General features: G+C 45.2%; 1 protein-coding gene across 1 annotated transcript in view; it reads left to right on the top strand.

Annotated features, from left to right (window-relative positions):
- The window catches only part of LOC142310806 (alpha-2-macroglobulin-like), a 160,777-nt gene that overhangs the window by 15,967 nt on the left and 119,879 nt on the right, over window positions 1–24,931 (top strand). Inside the window, exons 3-9 of the mRNA XM_075348518.1 lie at window positions 14,799–14,958; window positions 18,685–18,737; window positions 18,967–18,987; window positions 19,176–19,329; window positions 19,408–19,492; window positions 19,573–19,684; window positions 24,011–24,125. Of these exons, the coding sequence (XP_075204633.1) occupies window positions 14,799–14,958; window positions 18,685–18,737; window positions 18,967–18,987; window positions 19,176–19,329; window positions 19,408–19,492; window positions 19,573–19,684; window positions 24,011–24,125 (700 nt within the window). The remainder of the gene's footprint in view (window positions 1–14,798; window positions 14,959–18,684; window positions 18,738–18,966; window positions 18,988–19,175; window positions 19,330–19,407; window positions 19,493–19,572; window positions 19,685–24,010; window positions 24,126–24,931) is intronic.

The raw sequence follows: 24,931 nt of genomic DNA, 5'->3' as shown, positions 1-24,931 counted from the left end.
GCCTACTGCCTGGCCGAATTGATATGGGCCAAGTGCATGCATAAAAGAATCCACACCAGACACAGTCGGATGTGTAATCTCTTCTTGGTCACAGTAGAAAATGGCACCAAACAACAGACAGAGAAAAGCATGCGTCCTCTTGATATAGGCTAGGGGCGTACACAAGTTCAGATATGCACATTTAGTGGGACAGTTCATTGACTAGCCAATGGGGAGATCCGTGTTGCTGTTGATGGGCGGGTCTGACTCCAGTGGATGAAACCATGACGATGGCAGGGAAGTCATCTGGTGCATCCATGCTGATGGTTTGGTCTGTGATTTCCAGCTTGACCAGTCTTCCCTTATATGGTATCTTCTTACATCTGGACATTCCTTGCATTCCAGGCAAGGTGTGGAGAAACAGGCAATGGCAGACACCTTTATATCTGTGTCATTTATATGATCTGAAACCTGAATTATGTAAGGCAAATCGACATATTTCCCCCAATGCCTTGTCAAGAGGTTAATTAAGTATTTCATCTTATGGCTCTCCTCAACAGGTTTTACAGATGGTTTCCATGGTGGAATGCTCCTGAAAGGGACTTCCTGTGCACATACCCAAACTCTTCAAAACAGATTCAGAAAACTTTTCAGAAACGGAAAACATCTCTGAGGCTATGTGCGCACGTTGCGTTTTTTCATGCGTTTCCGCAGCGTTTTGAACTGCAGCGTTTTAATGCAAAAATGCATGCGTTTTGATTTCCAAGCAAAGTCTATGGGAAATAGGCATATTGTGTGCGCACTATGCATCCAAAAACGTTGCGTTTTTTGTGAAAAAAAGTTGTCAAAATCTTTGTGTCGCGAGTGGAGGACAAATCACAACAGGGGGGACGCTCGAGGCACTCGGATCTGGGCGGTGGCAGTGGCAGCCGGATCCGGGGCTCGCGCAACTGTTCATCACTCACGAGTGAAAAGGGGTTATTTACAGGGGATAGAGTCTTTGTTGGTGACGCCACCCGTGGGTTGAGGTGAGGGATGATGACACCGCCGTTGCCTTGTATGTGGGTGCCTGGGGCTGATGGAGAGGGGCAGCAAGGTAAGATCCCCTCCACGGGTAGGGGAAGTGTAGCCCTGGGGCCCTGGGGATGGTGAGGGATTGCAGGGAGCAGGAAACTCACAGTTCGGTTGTCGTGGTGCTGGATGAGCTGCTAATGATTTGGATGGTCAGTAACCACACACTGTGTGTATTGTAAACCAAATTGCCAATGACCGGTCACCTTTGGCGGGTGTCTTCGGGTCCCACACCCAGATATACAGCCATGGGCCCTTTCTTCCACACTCTCTGTCTCTCTCTTTCTTGTCTGGACTAGTCCGCTTGAACGGCCTCCGGACCGGATCCCCTCTCTCGGCACCGGCGGACTACAACCCTGCCCCGGTCGGCCTCAGGTTCCAAACGACCGGATCTCCATGCTTGTGGCCCTCACTGCCACCTAGTCCGGTAGTCCACCGCTCCAACCCCAACTACCAACCTCTCCAGGGAGCTCTAACTCCCTCCTGTCAGCTCTTCACTGACTACAGCTCAAACTGGAGCTAAACTCTGTTCTCTCACTTCCTAAGCTCTTTCGATCCCTCCCATTTTCCTGGGGAGGGGGTGAGTAGGGCCTGATTGGCTGGTATATACCTGTGTCGGGACTGTGTTGGTGCTAAGGAGGAGAATAGCCTGCACTTTGGTGGATTTGTGCAGGCTCTGTGACAACCTGGTTTTGCCAGGGCGTCACATTTGCGTTTGAAGAAGCAATTGTCAATTGTTTTGAGCGTTTTGGCAGCGTTTTGGTAACATTGATGTCAATGAGAATTATCAAAACGCATCCTAAAAGAAATTGCTAGCGTTTTACATGCTTTTTTGATGCTAAACGCATGCTTTTTTGTCAAAATCAAAGCATGCGTTTTTGGCATTATAGTGAGGTCAAGAGGTTTCCATTTGCCCTCACATCCATTCCGACTTTAAAAAATGAGTCAAACAATACTTTTACTTTATTTTGAACATAATTATTAAATCTCATTAATCAATTTCGGTAAATTATTATTATAGTGTATGATTTAAAGGTTATTTTTTTTTTTTTTTTTCATTTTTTTCCTACTGTCTGAATGTTCAAACTTTATTTAGTTGTGTATTTGTAGTGAAAACGCAGCTCAATTTAAGCTGAAGATGCATGTAAAACGCAGTCAAAACGCGGCAAAAATGCTATAAAAACGCTTGCGTATTTCCTGCATTTATGTGGTCAAAACTAAATTTGACAATGACAAATTTTGCCAGAGGATGCGTTCATTTCTGCAAGTTACTCAATGCAACGTGCACACGTAGCCTGAAAACTCTCCGAAAAAGGAGAGTTTCCTGAAAAGTGTTCTGCTTCAAAACTCATCTCAGTGTGAACACAGCCTTAGGACAAGTCTATAAATTAAAAAAATTTCAGCGTAAAAAAACTGGGGAAAACGGGTTTTATGCCGCGCTAAGAGACCACAAGCATAAATATAATAATTTGTTCTTTTATTTAGGTCATTCCAACGCGTTTCGGAGACTCATCTGCCTCCTTCCTCAGGGAAAAGAATCTTACAGACAATGAGGATTTGCCCTTATGAAGCAGCATACAGAAGAGAAAAAAAAAAAAGTGTGTGCAACCAATCGTGACATTGCACACACTTTTTTTTTTTTTTTCTCTTCTGTATGCTGCTTCATAAGGGCAAATCCTCATTGTCTGTAAGATTCTTTTCCCTGAGGAAGGAGGAAGATGAGTCTCCGAAACGCGTTGGAATGACCTAAATAAAAGAACAAATTATTATATGTATGCTTGTGGTCTCTTAGCGCGGCATAAAACCCGTTTTCCCCAGTTTTTTTACTCTGAAAATGTGCTCTGTAACGGGGCCGCTGCTGAACCACCTAAGCGCTCATCCACGTCTGCAAAGGGGTTGTGACTGGCACAACCCTGCCAGGTGAGTGCATTGCCTTTTTCTTTTTTCTCCCTGTAAACCGGGTAAGGGTATGTTCACACGTTGCTTTTTTTTCAGCGCGGAAAAAAACGCACCCTCTGGCAGAGGGGAGAATTGTAAACAATGCTTTTTTGAGAAAAAGGCATTGAAAACGCATGCGTATTTCATGCGTTTTTCATGCGTTTTTCATGCTTTTTTCATGCGTTTTTCATGCGTTTTTTTAGGTGCGTTTTTTAAGACTTGTCAGTGTTAATAAAGTTGGTTGAACACAGACCTTTGGAAAAAAAAACCTGTGATGTCATTTCCTTCTCCACATTCTGTTTGGATAAATGGGAGGGCTTGGAATGGAAGGAGCACCATTTGAATTTTGGAAAAGTTGAAATAAACTTCGCGCACCATGTCACATTAGCAGAGCCCCTTGGGTACCTATACGTCAGAAAACCCCCACAAGTGACCCCATTTTGGAATCTGCACCCCTCAAGGATTTTATTCAGGAGTATATTAAGCATTTTGAATCCACAGCTACTTCACCCAAAATGTTGCTGTAGCAACAATATTCTCACTTTTAGGCCCGTTTCACACGTCAGTGAAAAACAGTGACGTTTTTCACTGGCGTGTAAAACATGCACATGTCCCTCCGTGTGCCGTGAATCACGGCACACGTGGGTTGTCTAAGTGCAATCCGGACTCCGTTCTCCGTGGCCCGTGATTGCATTCAGTAATCATCTCACCTGTGCCCGCTCCCGCTCTCCATGGTGCTGATCGCTCACGCGGTGCAGCATCCGGCTGGCGCTGACCCCCGCAGCAGCTGCTTCCGGGTCGGCTGTGTCGCACATCATGAATATGCGCGACAATAATGAGCCGGCTCAGAAGCATCAAGCTGCACGGGCTGCAGAGGACATCGCTGGACGCCGGGAGAGTAAAAATGATTTTTATTTTAAAAGCACTTTTTTTCTGGCACGTGTTTCACGGACCACACCACTGCGTGGTCCGTGGAACATCAGAAAAAAATGGACATGTCTCCGTGCGGCTATCACGCACACGCGGGTACGCCGCACGGAGACACGTGCAGTGAAAAATCACTGACGTGTGAGCAGACCCATTCATTATAATGGGTCTGCGTATGTCAATGATGCTGGTACGTTTAAAAAAAAGCACAAACGTCCCAGAATCACTGACGTGTGAAACAGGCCTAAGGCTATGTGGCCATGATCCAGCGACACGGCGTCTAGTACACAGTGTCAGCCTCCTGCAGAGATGTGAGTGTTGTCCACGGGAGAACGCAGCTGGCCATGCCCACGATTTGGGTTCAGGCTGCTGTGGAGCTCTATGCTACCTGCAGAGAACACTCATCTACGCAGCATAAATTGACATGCGGAGGCTCAGGAAGCCACGCCACCGGTCGGTTTATGCTGCGGAGAAAAGAAGCACAGTGGGCATGAGATTTCTAAAAATCCTTCCACTGTGCTTCTACTGCACAACGCAGCGTTATGGACGCAGGGAAAACAATTTGCGCCCAAAACGCTGCAAACCCTGATTGTGGGCATCCAGCCTAAAAAGCGTCAATGGAGGTCAAATATATATACAACGTCCCACCCCCCCCTGCATATTCTAAGCTGGCACCTTTAGTACCTTTCATGTGGCACTAAAGGGTGCCTAGCCTAGTTTTTATCACAAAAACAAAAAAAAAAAATGGCGTGGGGTCCCCCCTATTTTTGATAGCCAGTCAGGGTAAAGCAGACAGCTGTAGCCTGCAAACCACAGCTGGCAGCTTCATCTTGTCTGGTGATCAATTTGGAGGGCTCCCCAGGTTTTTTTTTTTTATTTATAAATAAAAATAATAAAAAAAAAATAACATGGGGTCCCCCCAAATTAGATCACCAGCCAAGGTGAAGCTGACAGCTGAGGTCTGGTATTCTCAGGGTGGGAAGAGCCATGGTTATTGGACTCTTCCCAGCCTGAAAATAGCAGGCCGCAGCCGCCCCAGAAGTGGCGCATCCATTAGATGCGCCAATCCTGGCGCTTCGCCCCAACTCATCCCGCGCCCTGGTGCGTTGGCTAACGGGGTAATAAATGGGGTTGATACCAGATGTGTAATGTCACCTGGCATCAAGCCCAGCAATTAGTGATGTCACGGCGTCTATCAGACACCCGACATAACTAATTGACAGTAAACAAAAGCAAAAAAAGACAACAAAAATTTTTTTATTAGAAAAAACACTCCCCAAATCATTCCCTTGTTCTCCAATTTAATAAAAAAAAATGGGTCCGCAGAAATCCATTTGGATGTCCCACGTCGGCTCTGGACCTTCTAGAATATGGGGGCACGTTCAGGGAACGTATCCCCCATTTTCTAGGAGGGCAGACCCTCCATTTGAGGAGAGTGGGTGCAAAAATCTGCACCCACTCTCCCCGGGTCACAGCTGCAGAGTGCGAGCAGCCAGCACAGCCCTCTGAACACAGTGCTGGCTGTCAGCTGCTCTGCACATGTGACCGGCCGGCGTCTGCGGTGAAGGAGGAGGGGGCCGCGGGGGATCAGCGCTGCGACCGGACAGGTATGTATGACACCGGGGGGAATTGGGGTGAACGGGCAGGGCCTGGGTGCATTTTTCTGTCGCATGTCTCAAGGTACATGCGACAGATACATAGGAGCAGGGCGGCCGGTGCGCTACTGTGCGCGCGGCCATGTTGGATTTTCGGGAGGGGGGTCGGGGGTCGGGGCGGGCACTTTGGCGACACCGGGGGCTTTGCCAGGAAGTGAGGTCAACAGGAAACCTCTTGACCTCACTTCCAGGTAAATGCCTGCGTTCTGGCGTGCCGACAAAGGCCGCGGACCGCAACAAAAAAGCAGGTCCATGTGGTGTAGCTGCGTTCTGACCCCACATCATTGATTTCAATGGGGGAGAGAACGCAGCCACAACGCACAAAAGAAGTGACATGCTGCTTTTCTTTCCGCACCGATTTTTGGCATCCAAAACGCTGCGGAAAGAAACGCAGCGTGTGCACTGATTTTTCAGCTTTCCCATACACTTTGCTGGGAAAGCTGAACGCATGCAATTTGCCACTGAAACGCTGCGGTTCAAAACGCAGCGTTTCCGCGGTAAAAAACGCAACGTGTGCACACAGCCTAAGACCCTATTGCGCCTTTTTCTCTCCTATCACAGCACCTATAAATTAAAAAAAAAGATGCTTCTTATATGAAAACTTATATATATATATATATATATATATATATATCTATATATATATATATATGATTAGAAATAATTTATAATCTTTCTTAACTACTGATTTAAAATAGGAGCACAGTTTATGGCCTCATTGAGGCTACATGCGCACGCTGCGTCTTTTTGTGTTCACAAACTGCAGCCAAAACTGCACCTTGTCAGAGAAAGCCTAGAAATGTCACAAAAATGCTTGTAAGTCTATGTGCGCACTTCGCGTTTTTACCTGCGTTTCTGCAGCGTTTTGAACTGCAGCGTTTTAATGCCAAAAGGCATGCGTTTTGATTTTCAAGCAAAGTCTATGGGAAATAGGGATTTCTTGTGCGCACAATGCTGTTAAAAACACAGCGTTTTAGTTGCAGAAATTTTGGCAAGAACTCAGCATTTAAAGAAGCAGCATGTCAATTGTTTTTGCCATTTTGGCTGCGATTTGCTAACATTGAAGTCAATGAGAAGTTGCAAAACGCAATCAACTTCAAAATTCTAGCATTTTACATGCTTTTTTAACCCCTTAACGACCCATGACATACTAGATACGTCATGGATCGTGTGCCGGTAAGCCCCGCCCCCTGCCGCCGGCAGGCGGCGGCGAGACGCGCACATATCAGCTGTTATCAACAGCTGATATGTGTGCCTGCTAGCCGCGGGTGGAATCGCTTCCACCCGCGGCCATTAACCCCTTACATTTCGCTGCCAAAGTCTTGGCAGCGATATGTATATGGGCGCCGCCATGACAGTGACTTACCCCGCCCCCACCGGAAGTCACGTGACATGATCACGTGACTTTCGGTGGTTGCCATGGTAGCACAGGGTCATGTGATGACGCCTGTAGCTAACATGAGTCACTTCCTCTCAATGCCGGAATACAGCCGGCATTGAAAGTGAAGCAGCAAATCTGCAGTTCTCAGCTCTGTAGTTGTGATCTGCAGATAGTGCAGAGCGATCGGATTGCTGATCGCAATAGCCCCCTAGGGGGACTAGTAAAATAAAAAAAAAAGTACAAAAAAAAGTTTTAAAAAATTAAAAAAAAATAAAAAAACCTAAAAGTTCAAATCACCCCCCTTTCACCCCATTGAAAATTAAAGAGTTAAAAAAATAAAAAAATACACACATATTTGGTATCGCCACGTTCAGAAATGCCCGATCTATCAAAATATAAAATCAATGAATCTGATCAGTAAACGGCGTAGCGGCAAAAAATTCCAAACGCCAAAATTACGTTTTTTGGTCGCTGCAAATTTTGCGCAAAATGCAATAACAGGCGATCAAAACGTAGCATCTGCGCAAAAATGGTACCGTTAAGAACATCAGGTCGAGACGCAAAAAATAAGCCATCACTGAGCCTCAGATCCTGAAAAATGAGAACGCTACGGGTTTTGGAAAATGGCGCAAAACGTGCGCCACGTTTTTTGGACAAGCTTGTGAATTTTTTTTAACCCCTTAGATACAAGTAAACCTATACATGTTTGGTGTCTACAAACTCGCACCGACCTGAGGCATCATACTCACACATCAGTTTTACCATATAGTGAACACGGTGAATAAAATATCCCAAAAACTATTGTACAATCCCACTTTTTTTGCAATTTTTCCGCACTTGGAATTTTTTTGCCGTTTTCCAGTACACTATATGGTAAAACGTATGGTTTCATTTAAAAGTACAACTCGTCCCGCAAAAAACAAGCCCTCATATGGCAAGATTGATGGAAAAATAAAAAAGTTACGCCTCTCGGAAGAAGGGGAGCAAAAAACAAAAACGCAAAAACGGAAAGTGCCCGGGGGCTGACGGGGTTAATGCTGAAAACATGCTCTTTGGACCAATTAATTGCTGCGTTTTTGACAAAATATTAATGGCATGATATGACCCTTTACACACACACATACTCCAACAATTTGATTTATGAAAATTAATAAATAAATGTAATTTTATGCATAAATATTAGCACAAAGTTATCATTTTAATAAAATAAGCCATTTTTGTTTGATAATAATCTTGATATTTGTTATCATTTTTTTCCTTTTTTTTATAGTGTTTGTGTTTAAACTTTATTTATCATTGTATTTTTAGTCAAAACGCATCTGAATTTAAGCAGTGAAAAAGCAGGTAAAAACGCGGTAAAAATATACCGTATAGCGTTTTTGTGGTCAAAACCAAATTTGACAGAAACAATTTCTGCCAGAGAATGCGTTTAGAATTGCAACTACATTGACACAAATTGCGCACACAGCCTAACTGTAGGTGCATTTTTTGGTACGTTTTTCACAACATGCGTTTTTGCTGCGTTTTTGTGACAAATATTGACAAAAACGCAGGAAGAATGAACATGCTGCATTTTTTAAAACGCTGACAAATAAACTGCAACGTGCGCATAGCAAATCTGACGTCTCATAACCGTTGCTGGGAAGTCAAATGTCAGAAAGTTCTGTCAACAAAACTGCAGCCAAAAACGCAGCAAAAAACGTAGCAAAAAACGCAGCGTGCGCATGTAGCCTGAAGGGGTTTTTCCTTATAAGACAACCCATTTAAAGTGAACTGGTCATGTCCCCAAATGCTATTAAACTTTAGATATATCGCTAATCTGCAGATTAATAGCATTAGGCCTTGTGCTTTATGCCTTGGGGTTTTTTATGCGTTTTTTGGTGCAGTTTGTTTATCCTTAAGCCAGCTAAGGCAATGAGAATTCTAAAGTGCTGTGCACACGTTGCTTCTTTTTTCCTTGCAGCTTTGGGTTCAGGTATAATAAGCAGCATGTCAATTGTTGGTGGGTCTTTTGCCTGTGTTTTCTATCCCTTCCAGCCATGGATTTCACAAAAAAAATGCATGGCACAAAAATGCACCTAAAAATGCTTTTGTTTTTTGGTGCATTTTTTTTTCTACAGGGTGCAGATTTTAGTGCAAAAAATTCCTGCATCCAAAAACTCAGCGTGCACATATAATCTTAGGCTATGTGCGGACGTTGCGTCGGAGTACCTGCAGTTTATTCTGCACGTTTTCCTTCCCTTGGTTTTTGACCAAATGGCTTTTGACTATTTTTTAGCGCTAAAAACGCATGCGTTTTTACCGCGTTTTAGTGCGTTTTTAGCGCTTTTTACCTGCGTTTTCACCTGCGTTTCTGCAGATGCGTTTTTGAGATCAAGACACTGAGAAATAAAGTTGAATTAGTCAAAAAGAATGAAAAAAGAGAAAAAAAGTATAAAATTAACTTTTAATAAAATTATATGGGAAATTATCAACTTTAATGTAATAATAGTGGTTATGCACATTTTAACAGAAAAATAGCTAAAGTTTATTATTTTTTTACATTTAAATTTTCGGTTATTGTGTGTGTGTAAAGGGACATTAGAACCCATTAATTTTTGGTCAGAAAAGCATGCGTTTTTGGAGCCAAAAACGCAGTTGAAAAGCAGGTAAAAAGCATGAAAAACGCAGGAATTGTGATTTTGGTTGCTTTTTGCCATTTCTCATTGACTCCAATGTTAAGGAAACGTTGCAGAAATGGCAAAAACAACTGACATGCTGCTTCTTTTTCAGCATGGTTTTTGACCACAAATATGCAAATTAAACGCTGCAGAAAAAAAAGCAAAGTGCAGACAGGATTTCTGCTTTTCCCATAGACTTTGCTGGAATCAAAAACGCATGCGTTTTTGCACAAAAACGCTGCTGCCAAAAACGCTGCAGAAACGCGGTAAAAAACGCAACGTGCGAACATAGCCTAAGACTTTTGGGCTACCTTACTGAAAGCATTGCTACTGGTAGGAAGTTAACTTTCTGCCTCATGGGAGCTGCCAGCTTTCAGTCCTACAGGCGTGCACAAAGAGACTTCAGTCATAGCTCACAGCATTGTAAATAGTGGCTGTAAGAATGCCCCATCATTATGATTGAAAGCACATCTTTGTAGAACTGGCTTTTAATCAGAGTGGCGGGGCATGCTTCAGCCGCCGATGCAACTGAGCAGTGACTGTAGCCACTCTAGGCACATCTCTATGACTGAAAGCCAGTGGCAACTGGGAAGAATAAAGTTCATTTCCTCCAGATAACTGTGCTTTCAGTAAGGGAGACAAAAAACATTGTAATCCTATTAGCCTACAGATTAACCCTACATCTGCAAGTTAATAGCATTTGGGGACATGACATCCCTCAATTTTAATTCAAAGTAGCTTGTGAGCCACAAACTAAGGCCCCCTTCACACGTTCGTATCTCCGTTACGTGTTTGGTCCGTTTCCTCACATGCCGGAGACATGGGCACACGTAGACCCATTAAGATCAGTCTGCGCACAGGTGCGTGTTTTGCTATGGACCTTGTGTACGTGGGGAGCATATGTGTGCCCGTGTGCTCCACACGTAGACATGTCCGTTTTTCTCCGGCATCACGGGTGTCTCACGGCCCGCACAGATGTGATCCGTGTGACACGCACTGGATAAAACACATGTTTGTAAAAAAAAAAAAAAAAAATTCTATACTCACCTTCTCCAGCACTGCTGTCTCTGCCGCTGTTGTCACTTGCTTCCGATCCATGCTCATTATGCTCATTGAATATTCACTACACTGCGGCCCGGAAGCAGCAGTAGCGGGGAGTCGGCAGGACCGGAGACCGAAGATCAGCACCACGGACAGCAATGCCAGGGACAGGTGAGCAGAAAGTTCCGGTTCTCCGTGTGTTATCACAGATATCACACGGAGAACACACATTGCGCCATAAAAACGGCACACGGAGGACAATACGCACCTTTGACACGTCCGTGAAAAAACGTGCGTGATTGTCACGTACGTGTGAAGGGGGCCTAAAACATAGCTGGGTTGGATTGCTGTGAGAATTTACACAAGTTTCTGGCATAAATCCTTTGGACAGTAGTACTTTTAGAAAAGTGAAAAAAAAAATTGCAAATATTTGCAACTTTTTAACACCAAGTTTGTGAGCAGAATCCTTCAGAAATGTTTCCCATTCTTTTCTCAAGGTGTTCCCAAGCGGGAACGGGTACGGTACTTCGCACCTGGCAGTCACTCAGAGGCTGGTCACCGGTTCTGATGTTGACCGGACCCCAGCCTGCTCTGCTGCGGGTCCCTCCTCCAACCAGCCTCTCCAGAGACTGGCAGTTGCTGGAAGGGCAATTGGGGCATTATTTACAAGCCCAATAGTTATTCGGTGGCTTGCTAGTTCTCAGCCTTGTCTTTGGCAGGGATAGGGACAACATTAGTCCCAAGTGGGACGGGCGCTTCAGCAGCCGGTTTCGCTGCCATAAAACAGAACAGAAGGTCCCAACGGGGACTTGCTGTAGGGTCCCAATGGGGACTAAATCTTTCGCAACGGGGAATGCGCTACCTTATTTGAGGTCACCTTCCTCGTACTCCTCCTCAACTTGTACTTCGGAGTCGTACGGTGGGGGAGGGGACTGGGGCCGCCTGGGAACGCTGCGGCTCGCCCTTCTCGTTACATCCAGGGCAAACCAGCCCCTCTCCCCACAGTGGCGGGTGTAGGTAACAAGCTCACCGGCCTTCAGGTCACGATCCGGGTGACCCAGGGGAAGATGATGGTAGACGTCCCGCCGGGAGAAGAAGACTTCGGCCTCCAGGCCCGGTTCGAAAATGAACCCCCATCCACGCCGGGGCCAAAACTGCCGGACCTGGCCCTCATAGGTCTGGCCCCGCACCCGGTAGGTGGCATTCCGGAGATTTTCCTTCTCCTGGATGGTGCGAGCCAGTACCATGGCCTTCTGCTTCTCACGGGCCTCGATCTCCCGGCCTGTCTGGTTCAGCTGCCGCTCCCAGTATGGAGCGTCTACATGCTCCCTCTGCGCGTGGGTGGGCCCTGCCGGAGCTCCCCCATACCGGCCACAACCGGTGTCTTAGCTGGGGAACCCCACAGTGTCGCGGCCTGTCTTGCTGCCTCGCAGCGACAACCTTCCGCTGCCTCAGTCGAGGCCTGGAGCCTGGGAGCGGCCAGCATTACCTTCTGGGCCTCCTTCCGGTCAGTTATCCATCTTTTTCCTGGCCGGGCGGACTGCCGGGGCCAAGACCTCCATGGGTATGGTCACTTTTGGATCGTCTGCTCTTTGTGGGTTACGGGCACCTTCCACAGTAGCGGGATCTGTGCCGACCGGGCTAGCGGTCGTCCACGGGCGGCGTCCACAGGCTCGTCCTCATGGGCGGATGGGATGATTTCCGTGGCCAGTGTCGGGGGCAGCGGGCCGGTTGGCGGGGCGGCGGCAGCCGATGCGGGCCGCAGGGGAAGCAGCAAGGTGAGCGGGAGCAGGCCGAGCCCCTCAGCCGCAGCGGCCGGTCCTTCAGGGACACAGAGACGTGGGTCGCTTATCCGCTCCTCTAACACTGCCTCCAACTCGTGTTTCCGCATGGCCCCAGCTACTTCCTCCATTTTGGCCACCCACCTTTCCATGAGGAACCGGACTTGGGCCTGTAGATGGCAGCACATCTGCACTGTCCGGGTTTCCACCCATGCCGCTGTTCCTGGCGCGGGCTGCGGGATTTCAGGGTTGCCGGACGGGTTGGACATCTTGCAGAGTGCTCGGATTCCAGGAACAAGATGGATGCAGAGTCCTGGCGTCCCTGCTTCTTATCCCCATGGTCACATGGGGCCAGATCTTCACCCGCCCCCCCCTTGGTCTTTCTACAGCCCCTCTCTCTTTGGGGGCGGGGCTTCACCTTCGCGCCTTCACTGCTCGGGGAAGATAACTCGAGCGGGAAACTTTCGCGCCCAAAATGGTGGATCTTCAGATTTTTCAGCGGGATGACGCTGACGGGAACCACAAGGCGCACTTCTACTGGTAAGTAGACTGGATCGATCATGTTCGTGACGCCAAAAGAGGTCGATGTGTACCGCCCCGCTGCCTCGGCTGTGACCGCCGAGCCGCTCGGGTCCGTGCTCGTACAGCGGGTGGTGGCTCGAGCCTCTCACAGACCCAGGGTCACGTCGCTCTGCAAGGGGTAGTGGCAGTGCACGCAGGGGTTTGGGTGGTTGTTTGGTAGATTTAGCAAAGTTCGTGACGCCACCCACGGGTTGGGGTGATTGTATGGTGGACACCACCGCTGCCGTTGACTAGGCCTCCCGGGGACGGTGTTATGCAGCTTGGTGTTAACACCTCCGTGGGCAGGGGCGATGATCCCGGGGGCCGCGGAAAGGTGAGAGCCGGGGTGCTGGGCGCAGGGTCGCGGTGCAGCGCAGTGCAGTGCCTGACGGCACTGGTGTACTTGCTCTGACACAAGATAACGGAGTCTCTGGTAAACCAAGCGGTAGAATAGACGGGGCCCACAGCCGGCTGCAGTGTTCTCCCTGGACAGGCTGGTGATGGCTGTCGTTTCCCTGCACCTGTGTTATGTAGTTTTTGACTCCCGTGCCTGGACACAGGTAGTCCGCTCCCTGGCGTGTAAGTGTCATTGGAGTCCGTTTGCCCGCAGGCGCTGGCCCTTTGGATCTCTTGCCTTTGGCGGTGGCACTTATCCGGGATGGTTGGGCTATTGCCGTCAATCGGGACATGGGTGGGAATGAACCCCTGAGGTCCAGATCGCAATCAGTAAATTCGACTATCAGGGCGGCTTCTAGCCTAGTCAGGGTCTGAGTACCCTGCCTGGTGCTTGGCTCCAATTGGCTCCCCGGTTCGGTAGCGGCGAGCCACCGCCCGACCCTGGTCCTGCGGTTCCACCGACCGTTCACCAACTCCTGCAGACGGCCACCACCGTCTGCCGACCTTGCTGGAGGTGCCTGGGCTCTGACCCAGACACCTAAACAGTCCATGGCAGGCCTGTTCCCAGGTCTGCCTTTGACTTTCCTTCCTCACTCCTCCATTGTCTGCCTCCACTCTCTCTCTCTCTCCTCTGTTTGTTGTGTTTTTCCCGCCTCCAGGACTGTGAACTCCTCGGTGGACGTAATTAACTGCCTGGCTCCGCCCCACCTGGTGTGGACATCAGACCCCGGAGGGTGGCAACAAGGGTTTTTGCTTGACTATTGTCACCTGTCCGGGGAAGGGGTGTGTGTGGTGTTGTGTCTGTGACTACCTGGCTAGTCCAGGGCGTCACAAAAGCACCCGCCCCGTCGGTTGTGCGTTATGGGCAAATCGCTGCCCGTGGCGCACAGCATCGCTAGGACCCGTCACACGTACTTACCTTCCTAGCGACGTCACTGTGGCCGGCGACCCGCCTCCTTTCTAAGGGGGCGGTTTGTGCGACGTCACAGCGATGTCACATGGCAGCCGTCCAATAGAAGTGGAGGGGCGGAGAGCAGCCGAAAGAAAATGACGCCCACCTCGTTGCCGGAGGACGCAGTAAGGTGTTGTTCCTCGTTCCTGGGGTGTCACACGTAGCAATGTGTGCTGCCTCAGGAACAACGAACAACCTGTGTCCTGCAACAGCAACGATATTTGGGATTAGAACGACGTGTCAACGGTCAACGATTAGGTGAGTAATTTTGCTCATTAGCGGTCGTTCATACGTTTCACATGCAACGACGTCGCTAACGAGGCCGGATGTGCGTCACGAATTCCGTGACCCAAACAACATCTCGTAAGCGTTGTCATTGCGTGTAAAGCCCCCTTTAATGAATTGAAAGTAACATTATTAGATACCTATTCAACAAAACTTTGTTAATTGCTTTAGGTTCCCATGTTAGAAGAAGAGGTATCGGTCGGCACAATAACTGTCTCCATTCAAAGTTCAGGGGAACTACAAACCAAAACCAGTAAGGTTCTCGTAAAGAAGCCGCTCTCCAAAACTTTGGTCCAGACAGACAAGGCTGTGTACAAACCCGGACAAACCGGTAAGAAAAATGCAAAGGGTTGTCCATGTGTTGTTAGGTTCACACATTTTTTAACTAATAAGAAAAGATTACTTTCATGGTGTGAAATTGGATATTTAGAGGGGACTTGATATTGTTTTTGTTAGTTATTGGTTGACGTTTAAGGCCACGTGCACATGCTGAGTATTTGGTGAGTTTTGTACCTCAGTATTTGAGGCCAAAACCAGGAGTGGAACAACAAAGGTAATGTATGATAGAAACACGGGCACCACTTCTGTATTATTTATCCACTAGGGATGATCGAATATCAGAAATATTCGGCAATATTTGGCTTCGCAAATATCTGACGAATAGTTCGCCGCTATGCGAATATTCAATGCGCAATGTAAGTCTATGTGAAGCCCGAATAGTTGCTATTCGGCAACTATTCAGCTTTCCTATAGACTTAAGGGACATTTACACGCTGCTACATCGCTAACGATATATCGTTGGGGTCACGGTGTTTGTGACGCACATCTGGCGTCGTTAGTGTCATCGCAGTGTGTGACGCGTATGAGCGACCTTCAACGATCGCAAAAGAGGTAAAAATTGTTGGTTTTGGAGAGGTCATTCATTTACCAAAAATCGTTGTATGTGCAGTAACAAGGTTGTTCGTCGTTCCTGCGGCAGCACACATCGCTATGTGTGACACCGCAGGAACGAGGAACATCTCCTTAGCTGCGGCCGCCGGCAATGAAGAAGGAAGGAGATGGGCGGGATGTTACGTCCCTCCGCTTCTATTGGGCGGCCGCTTAGTGACGTCGCTATGATGCTGAACGAACCGCCCCCTTAGAAAGGAGGTGGTTCGCCGGGTGGGCGACGTCGCTAGGTAGGTAAGTATGTGTGACTGTTCCTAGCGATGTTGTGCGCCACAGGCAGTGATGTGCCCGTGACACACAACCGACGTGGGCGGGTACACTAGCTAGCGATATCGCTAGCGAGTTCGAAACGTGTAAAGTACCCTTTACATTGCGCATCGAATAGTCGCAACTAGTCGAATAGCAGCGACTTATTCGGCAAATATGGGCGTTGCCGAATATTTGTGGTATTCGATCATCCCTATTATCCACCCCTAGTTCCGACTTACAAATTCTGAGGTTAAAAACTCAACAAATACTCAACGTGTGCATGTGGTCTCAGTGTAACTTTGTAATCTCAAAACCATCTGTTTAAGGCCAAGTGCACACGTTGAGTATTTGGCGAGTTTTTTACCTCAGTATTTGTAAAGCCGCGTGCACATGTTGAATATTTGGTGAGTTATTTACCTCAGTATTTGTGGCCAAAACCAGGATTTGAACAATCAGAGGAAAAGTATAATAGAAACGCGGACACCACTTCTGTATTATTTACCCACTCCTGGTTTTGACTACAAATACAGTACTGAGGTAAAAAACTCATTAAATACTCAATGTGTGCACTTGGCTTTAGTCTACATTTCCAGGATGAGCTTTTAGTAAGTTTTTGATGTTGCAGAATATCTGCATCTTGTCTGCACCCTTTATGCCACAATGTGCACATGTTGAGTATTTGGAGAGTTTTTTACCTCAGTATTTGTAAGTGAAAACCAGGAGTGGGTGACAAATACAGAAATGGTGCCATTTCTATTATACTTTCCTCTCATTATTTCACTCCTGGCTTTGTCTTACACGTAAATACTGAGTTAAAAAAAAGTCACCAAATACATAATGTGTTCATGGCTTTATGGAAATCTGCCCACTATGCTTCTTTTTTAGACCATGTACACACATTGACTATTTGGTGAGTTTTTTACCTCAGAATTTGTAAGCCAAATCCAGGAGTGGGTGATAAATCCAGAAGTGGTGGCCGTGTACCTATGATACTTTTCCTCTGATTGTTCCCCTCCTGGTTTTGGCTACAAATACTGAGGTAAAAAACTCACCAAACACTCAATGTATGAATGTGGCTTAGGCTACATGCTTTTTTTCATTGTGTTATGTACATTTTTTTCACGTTTTTTATAGCATTTTTGACGCTGCAGGATTTTTTCTCTTGATGTCACCCTTTAAATAAAGCTGCTTTATTTTTTATACTTCCTGGTATTTAACTTTAATAAACCTTATTTACATACTTATGTGCAGATTACGTGCATTTTTTATGTGTTTCCACCGTGGAAATAAACAGAAAACACATGTGCGTTTTTTTCTCTATGGATTTTCTGCATTTAATGCAAGTTTACGGGGAAAATCGGCACCAAGAGCAGCTGATTACTGGGGGTCTCGGGTGTCGGACCCCAGACGATCAGACATGGATGACCTATCCTAAAGCCTGCTTTACACGGGACGACCGATTGTACGATTTCCCAATCGATCGTACCCGCCCACGTCGTTTGTGCATCACGGGCAAATCGCTGCCCGTGTCGCACAAAGTCGTGAAACCCCCGTCACATGTACTTACCTGCTGAGCGACCTCGCTGTGGGCGGCAAACGTCCACTTCCTGAATGGGGAGGGACGTTCGGCGTCACAGCGACGTCACACAGCCGCCGGCCTATAGAAGCGGAGGGGCGGAGATGAGCGGGATGTAAACATCCCGCCCACCTCCTTTCTTCCGCATAGCCAGCGGGAGCCGTGGGACGCAGGTAAGCATAGTTCATCGCTCCCGTGGTGTCACACGGAGCGACGTGTGCTGCCATGGGAACAATGAACAACCGGCACAAGTAAAAATAAACGATATTATGAAACTGAGCGACGAGTACACGACTCACGATTTGTGAGCCATACTGTGTCGCTCAGAGGTTTCACACGAGACGAAGTTGTGTATGATGCCGGATGTGCATCACGAAAACCGAGACCCCGAGGATGCATCGCACGATCCGTCGTCTCCTGTAAAGCACCCTTAAAAATTGGCCATCAATGTAAAAGTAGTGGACAACCACTTTATTGTACTACCTAAAAGTAAGGGCAGGAAATCCACCAGGTTGCTATCACATATCTTAACTGCTGCAAGATGTTTAAATGGAACCTGTCATTTCTTATAACACTATTAACCCTAAGGTGTGAGATAAATCTACAGGTTAGTAGCTTTATATACTGAAAGTGCAGCAACCAAGAAAACATCTTCATGTCACTCGGGAGCCGCTGGCTCTCAGTCATGCAGGCGTTACCTGTAGTTGTTTGTTTCTGGACACAAAGTGCACCACCTTCATGTATGGATCTAGTAGAACATATATGTGAAATCTAAAGATTTGAACCCTTGATAAATACACCTAATAACCAAACATATTTTTATAATTTTGTATGGGGACCCTGGAACTTTTACTGGACTCAACGAGACTCATGATAGTTATTCGTACTTCCTTATATCCATTTTCTCCTTTCCTTTTGGATACGTCTTGTATTTGTACTATATTTATTGGTATCTCCTCCACTATCATATAGTTTTTAAAATCGTATTAGCTTAGAAGCGCTAATATGAGTATACAACTCTACGACAGCCCTGTGACCGATGGCCCTTGAGGTCCCTTCAAACTCTACCATTCTACAATTCGATCAGCTCTACGACCAGCTCTGTGTTTTTCCAAGATGTGCCAATGATTTTACATGTATATTGCCTTGTATTGTTACATTGCATGCTTATGTGACTCACTTTTCCATTGTTTCCTATAAGTTTTTGGATTTTCTGATTTAAAAACTTGTCAAAATTTAGTGTTGAAAAAAGGTTTCTCCACTAACTTTTTTTTTTATTTGCAGTAAAATTTAGAATTCTTTCCCTTAATGAAGATTACAAACCAGAAAACCTTGATGTAAGTCCAAAATGAGTTATTTAACTATCTGTTACACTTCTTTGGGCCCTTACCGTACTTTAAAAAGCCTACAATATTATATGGTATTATCCAAAAAAAAAATCTTGGCATCGTTCGATTGCATACTATACTCTACAGGAGGACATTTGTCAGTATTTTGTATTTCAGAACTTCCCTTTGAGAACTTAAGATTCAAAAAAACCACTTTTTTTTATTTTTTTTACTTTAGATCCCAGTGGTTGAAGTACAGGTAAAAAATTATCTAAACAATAAATAATAATAATAATTAAGATATCATAGTTGATATGACTAAAACTAGAAACGTCTATTTCATTCCTTTCAAATTTGCTGTTTTTGGTTCTTGAATATATTTTAAAAAAGATGATAGCACAAAGTTTAGTAAATTGTTAATATTCAGTATGAGATTGTTATCTATAGGACCCGGAAAAAAACAGGATTGGTCAATGGTTAAATGTGACGCTCAATCAGGGGATCGCTGAACTTTCTTTCGCTCTTTCTCCTGAGCCCATCTTGGGGGAATATTCCATTAGGGTAAAAGACACATCCCATACCTTCTCTGTAGAGGAATACGGTGAGGAAACCTTTCTTATGTTCATTATCTAAAATATTTGATTATTCATTTTTAACTTATATCTTTGTCGTCTTTCAGTACTTCCAAAATTTGAGGTCAATATCCAATTCCCTGAGGATGTTCTATTTAATACTACTCAGTTTCCAGTTAAAATTTGTGGCAGGTGAGTCCAAAAACATTTCATCTATTTGATTCAAGAGCTTCATTCCTATGAGTACTCATTGATTTTACATTTTCTCTTAGATACACATATGGGAAGCCAGTTCAAGGGACTTTCACAGCTTCTGTTTGCTGTAAACATTTTTCCTTTCGTTGGTGGAGTGCACCCGACGAATGTATTGATTTCGCTGGAAAGGTGAGATCCTATTATAGAAACTTTAGAATGTGAAAAAGTTTCAGATAACTTAATAATTTAACTCTAAATATGGTAATTTCTAATATTCAATCAATCTAGTTCATTGCCCCCAATATGTAAACTCTATGAGGCCATAGGAATATTCTATTTTGCGGTCTGAAAACTGAAATATTGCCATGTATCATATGGTTGCATATTTGAATGGTGAGTGTAATACCAATAAATTAGAATACAGTTCCATGTATCTGCAGAATAAGTAATTTTTTCTACATCATGATGATGTCATCAAATATCTGTTATTAAAACTTTGAATATTTTTCCAGATGATACTTCAAATTAAATTATAATTTTACAAATGTAACCAAAGAAGAAATTAATAGGAATTTTAATGAAAAAAAAACCCTATAAAGTAAAAAACACTAAAATATTTTGTGCAGGTTTCATGCTATATTCAGGACAATTACACATTACACTGATGGGAGCATAGGATTTATTATTCAGTAGGGGGTACTTTGCACGCTGCGACATCGCAAGCCGATGCTGCGATGCCGAGCGCGATAGTCCCCGCCCCCGTCGCAGATGCGATCTCCATGGTGATAGCTGGCGTAGCGAATATTATCACTACGCCAGCTTCACATGCACTCACCTGTCTTGCGACGTCGCTCTGGCCGCCGACCCGCCTCCTTATTAAGGGGGCGGGTCGTGCGGCGTCATAGCGTCGTCACACGGCAGGCGGCCAATAGGAGCGGAGGGGTGGAGATGAGCAGGATGTAAACATCCCGCCCACCTCATTCCTTCCGCATAGCTGGCGTGAGCCGCAGGATGCAGGTAGGAGATGTTCCTCGCTCCTGCGGCTTCACACACAGCAATGTGTGCTGCCGCAGGAGCGAGGAACAACATCGTAGCATCGGTCATTTCCAAATTATGGAATTGACCGACGCTATACCGATGATGCGATTACGACGCTTTTGCGCTCATTAATCGTATCAAAAAGGCTTTACACACTACGATATCGCCTGCGACGCCGGATGTGCGTCACTTTCAATTTGACCCCACCGACATCGCACCTGCGATATAGCAACGTGCAAAGCCCGCCTAGGTCCAAGTCCCCCTCCACCTCTGTACTTTGCAGGTATAAAAAATTCCTTTCTTCTGAGGTTTTCTACAAGATTTTAGAGGTGTCTTTGGGAGTTTTTGCCCATTTGTCCAGACAAGGATTTGTGACCATGCAGCCATATTTATATTTATGTCAAGTATTGGCAATGTGTTAGTTTGACCATGGAAGGAAGCAATTATTTACCTCCTTTTTCCTATTTGTCTATTCTTGTTGCCCCCCTACCTAACCCCTTCCTTTTCTTTCTTATATTTACTCTATTAAAAGTTTTTAAACTGTTATACAAAAATGTGCAAATAAATAGACAAGCATTTGTGAGGTCTGATGCTGATGTAGGCTGAGAGAGTCTGGCTTGCAATATCTATTCTAGTTCATATCAAGGGTGTCCGATAAGATTAAGGTCAGTAATTTGTGGAGGCCAGTCTACATTCTTCAACCACACAAAGGATACTGTGAGGATGTAAAATGAAGGGAGGCCCTAACGGTAGGGAGAGAAGAGACGGGTCACCTCCTTACACTAACCTGTGTGTGAACCCTAAGCTCCCTAACATCCATATATGGATTCTTCCCCCCAGTCAGCATCACATGCCTAGTCCTTAAAGAAGTGGTTCACCCATATTTATTATTGGCTACAACGATATTATGTTGAGAAACAAGGTTTCTCTCAAATACCTTGTGTTGCCAATAGTACCTGGGCTCTGTGACCTCGGGGATCCGGTGATGTCACGTCAACTTACTGTTCACCTGACATCACCGCGGCCTGCACCAGTCTTCCTGAGTAAGTGGGTTGTGGGTGGCATTTTACCACTCATCACAGCCTAGCATGTCTCCTGCTTGCTCTGCAGTGAGGGAGGAGGGAGCAGCGAGTGCTGCATAATATCAATGTGGCCAATAATGAATATGGGTGAACCACTCCTTTAACTCTCCCCCCCACTCACCTTGAGTAGTGTAAAGGCCATAAGTACACCAGGGCTGCAAGACTACAGCAGCTTCCAGAGACTTCCTTTCTCCACAGTGGTCAGTTCAGAAATGAATTCTATAACCGCCATTAGGTGATGGAACATGTGATTATTTAAAGTGGAGGGGAGTGGTCCTAAACCAACTGCACCTGAGATTGAAGTAGCAAGGAACTAACAGCAAGGAAAGAGTCCTTAACCCAGGCTGCACCAAAATAAAGCATATACATTGAAAACACAAGGCATTGGGAACCTTAGATCACAGACTTGTCAAAGGTCTCCCAAGGATGGGAGACACTCATGACACTTGGGGACTGTCATGATGGAACAGAAACTAATCCCACAAAGTTGGAAGCTACAATCGATAAAATGTCTTCTTATGCTAATACATTAACATTTCCTTTCATTGTGAATTTCACAGCATTATCCCTCCTCTACCACACTAACTTTACAGCTGGCACAATGCAGTCAGATAGGTAATATCCTCCTGGCATACTGGTATTAACCAAACGTAGACTCATCCATCAAGCTGTCCAGTGGAAAAAAAATGATTTTTCACTCCACACAATATGTTTGAAATACTACACAATGACTGTCTTTACCCTACTCCATCCAACACTTGACATTGGGCTTGGTGATGTAAGGCTTTCATGCAATTACTCTGCCATGAACTATGTCATAAAGCTTCCAGAGCGTGTTTTTTTGTGCAGATGCTAACACTAGAGAAGGTTTGCAATTATGGAGTCAGCAGACGCTGGTGACTTTTCTGCCTTCTGGTCCTCAGCACTTGATGACCCCGATCCCTAAATTTATATGGTCTCCATTTTGTGGCTGAGTTGCTTTCCACTAATATCACTCACAAGCAACGAGGCATTATTTACGAAGGAGGAAAAGTCATGTACTGACTTGTTACAAGGGTTGCCCCTATGACAGGACCACCTTGGTACCAGTGAACTCTTGTGACCAAGCTATTCAATCATAAATATTAGTAAAGGCAGAATGCATTGCGAGGGGCTGATATTTATACACAGGCTATGGGATTGAATGAAAAATCAAAATTTAAGGGTGAAGGCATGAATCCCAATACTTTCTATATAGTTTGTATTAGGGCTTTCATATGTCAATTAAAATTCAGCATTTAGGTTTCCTCCTTTACAATCATCCTGTTAATTTTTTGTAGCACGGTGGTCAAGTGGTCACCTGTTTGGGATATTTATCGCCTCATAAAGTAATTCACAGATGTGTTGGGTTCTCTAGTAGCTAGCTGAATTGTGCTACAGGGAATTTCAACACATGCTGACAGATTACATTTTAGTGCTGGGGACGTTGATCAATCTATGGTCAAAATTTTGTTTAAAGGTCTTGTAGTGCAATGAGTCTTAAATGGGTGATCGAATGGCTGAGGAAATAAATTTTCTTAATCCCTATCTATTTATTGACATTACTGGTGAGGGCGACCACTGGTCTCTGAACACCGCTGGGTACTCCAACACTGGACACTAACAGTGTGCACTACTCTCTTGCCGATTCTACTGATCTGAGCTGGCAACACAAAACACACTGTCACTGTGCAAATTTCATAATGACAGTACTCAAGGACCAGATCAGTTAATGAAATTAGCAACAGGGAGGGGGCAGAGGCGGTGCGAGTAACCGCAGCTTCTGCCCTCAGCTCTGATGATGCTTTGTTTGAGTTTCCCAGGATGCACTGGGATTCTCATACAAAGTGTCATCAGACAGTAAGTAGGGAAAAAAATCAAAAGCAGTTAGTCTAGTGAAGGAAGTTTAGGAGATTTTTAATGCAGCCATATTAGAAATTAGTTTAAATTAAGGAAAGAAATAGATATGGATTTACATGAACATTTCTTCAGTCTTCAGACCACCCCTGTAAGAAAAAAGCTTCCTAAATGTCTGACAGTTCAGCTTGGTTTACTTGACTGCTATAGATCTTAATGAAAAACTACAAAAAGTCAACTATTTCCCGTTTTCATTCTATAAATAGAAAAGTGTCCATTTAATATAAGTGAAGGTCTGAGAAGTATGCTATGGGTGTGACCAAATTCTATATGAAGGGAAAACTTCTTACTAAATGCTCAGTACATACCAGGTAATTAAGCCCAATAGAAGCTCATTAGGCCTCCATAAATCCCTGGTCCCATTGCAGCTGTCTGGACTTTCCTTTTGGTACTTTTGTAATTTTTTTTATAGCTATAGTAATTTAATCATTTTTTAATCTGAGTTGTTTCTTTCACACAGTTGGACATATCTGGTTGCCATACCATTGAGGTCAAGACTGAGCTTGTTAAGCTAAAGGAAAGTCGCGTTGGAAGCGAAATGAAAGCTACTGCTTCTGTTACAGAGGAAGGGACTGGTAAGTCTGATTTATCTTAGGTTGTAAAGCTTGATATACACATTACATGACTGTTGTCCAAACAATGGCTCGGCCGACAGCCATGTCAACCAACTCTCCCATAACCATTTGGCCAAGTGCTTCTGTATTTACCATGAGAGAGCCACTGCCAGACAGGTTGGCAGAGAATTATCCCCAGAAGCAAAAAAACAAGTGATAGTCCAAAATTATACAAGCCGGATCCTTAATTCTCCCAACTATCATTAGTCAGGACCCCCATACATATTAGACTGTCGTCTAAACTTGTACGAGATCTACAGGTTCAGCCGAAATTAGTCTAAGGTGTATTTATACTGTCAACTGTTATTATAGTGCATACAAATTATACTACAATGATCGAGGTCAAAATGCAATATTATGCTATCAGTGACTGCTGTGTACATGTAGAGTAGCATGGAGAAAAGCTATACGTGTGTGCAGAGGTGGTGATTGCACCTGAGCCCTGGTTTCTTTGGTCTCAAAGTCCCCTCTTCCAATTAAGAGGCAACTAGTAATATAAATGCCACATGGTAGGTGGGGGGCTGTTATCCAGAGGGGCCCAGGAACTTCCAGTATTATTTTTGACTATAGTTTGGACCTTGAAGCCTTCAGTTATACTGAGGAATATGGGATATAGTTTGGACCTTGAAGCCTTCAGCTATAGTGAGGAATATGGGATATAGTTTGGGCCTTGAAGCCTTCAGCTATACTGAGGAATATGGGATATAGTTTGGGCCTTGAAGCCATCAGCTATACTCAGGAATATGGGATATAGTTTGGACCTTGAA

The sequence above is a fragment of the Anomaloglossus baeobatrachus genome, chromosome 5 (assembly GCF_048569485.1).
Source record: "Anomaloglossus baeobatrachus isolate aAnoBae1 chromosome 5, aAnoBae1.hap1, whole genome shotgun sequence".
Lineage (NCBI taxonomy): Eukaryota > Metazoa > Chordata > Amphibia > Anura > Aromobatidae > Anomaloglossus > Anomaloglossus baeobatrachus.
The sequence above is the reverse complement of the archived record's forward strand: the minus strand, read 5'-3'. Positions and strand labels throughout refer to the sequence as shown.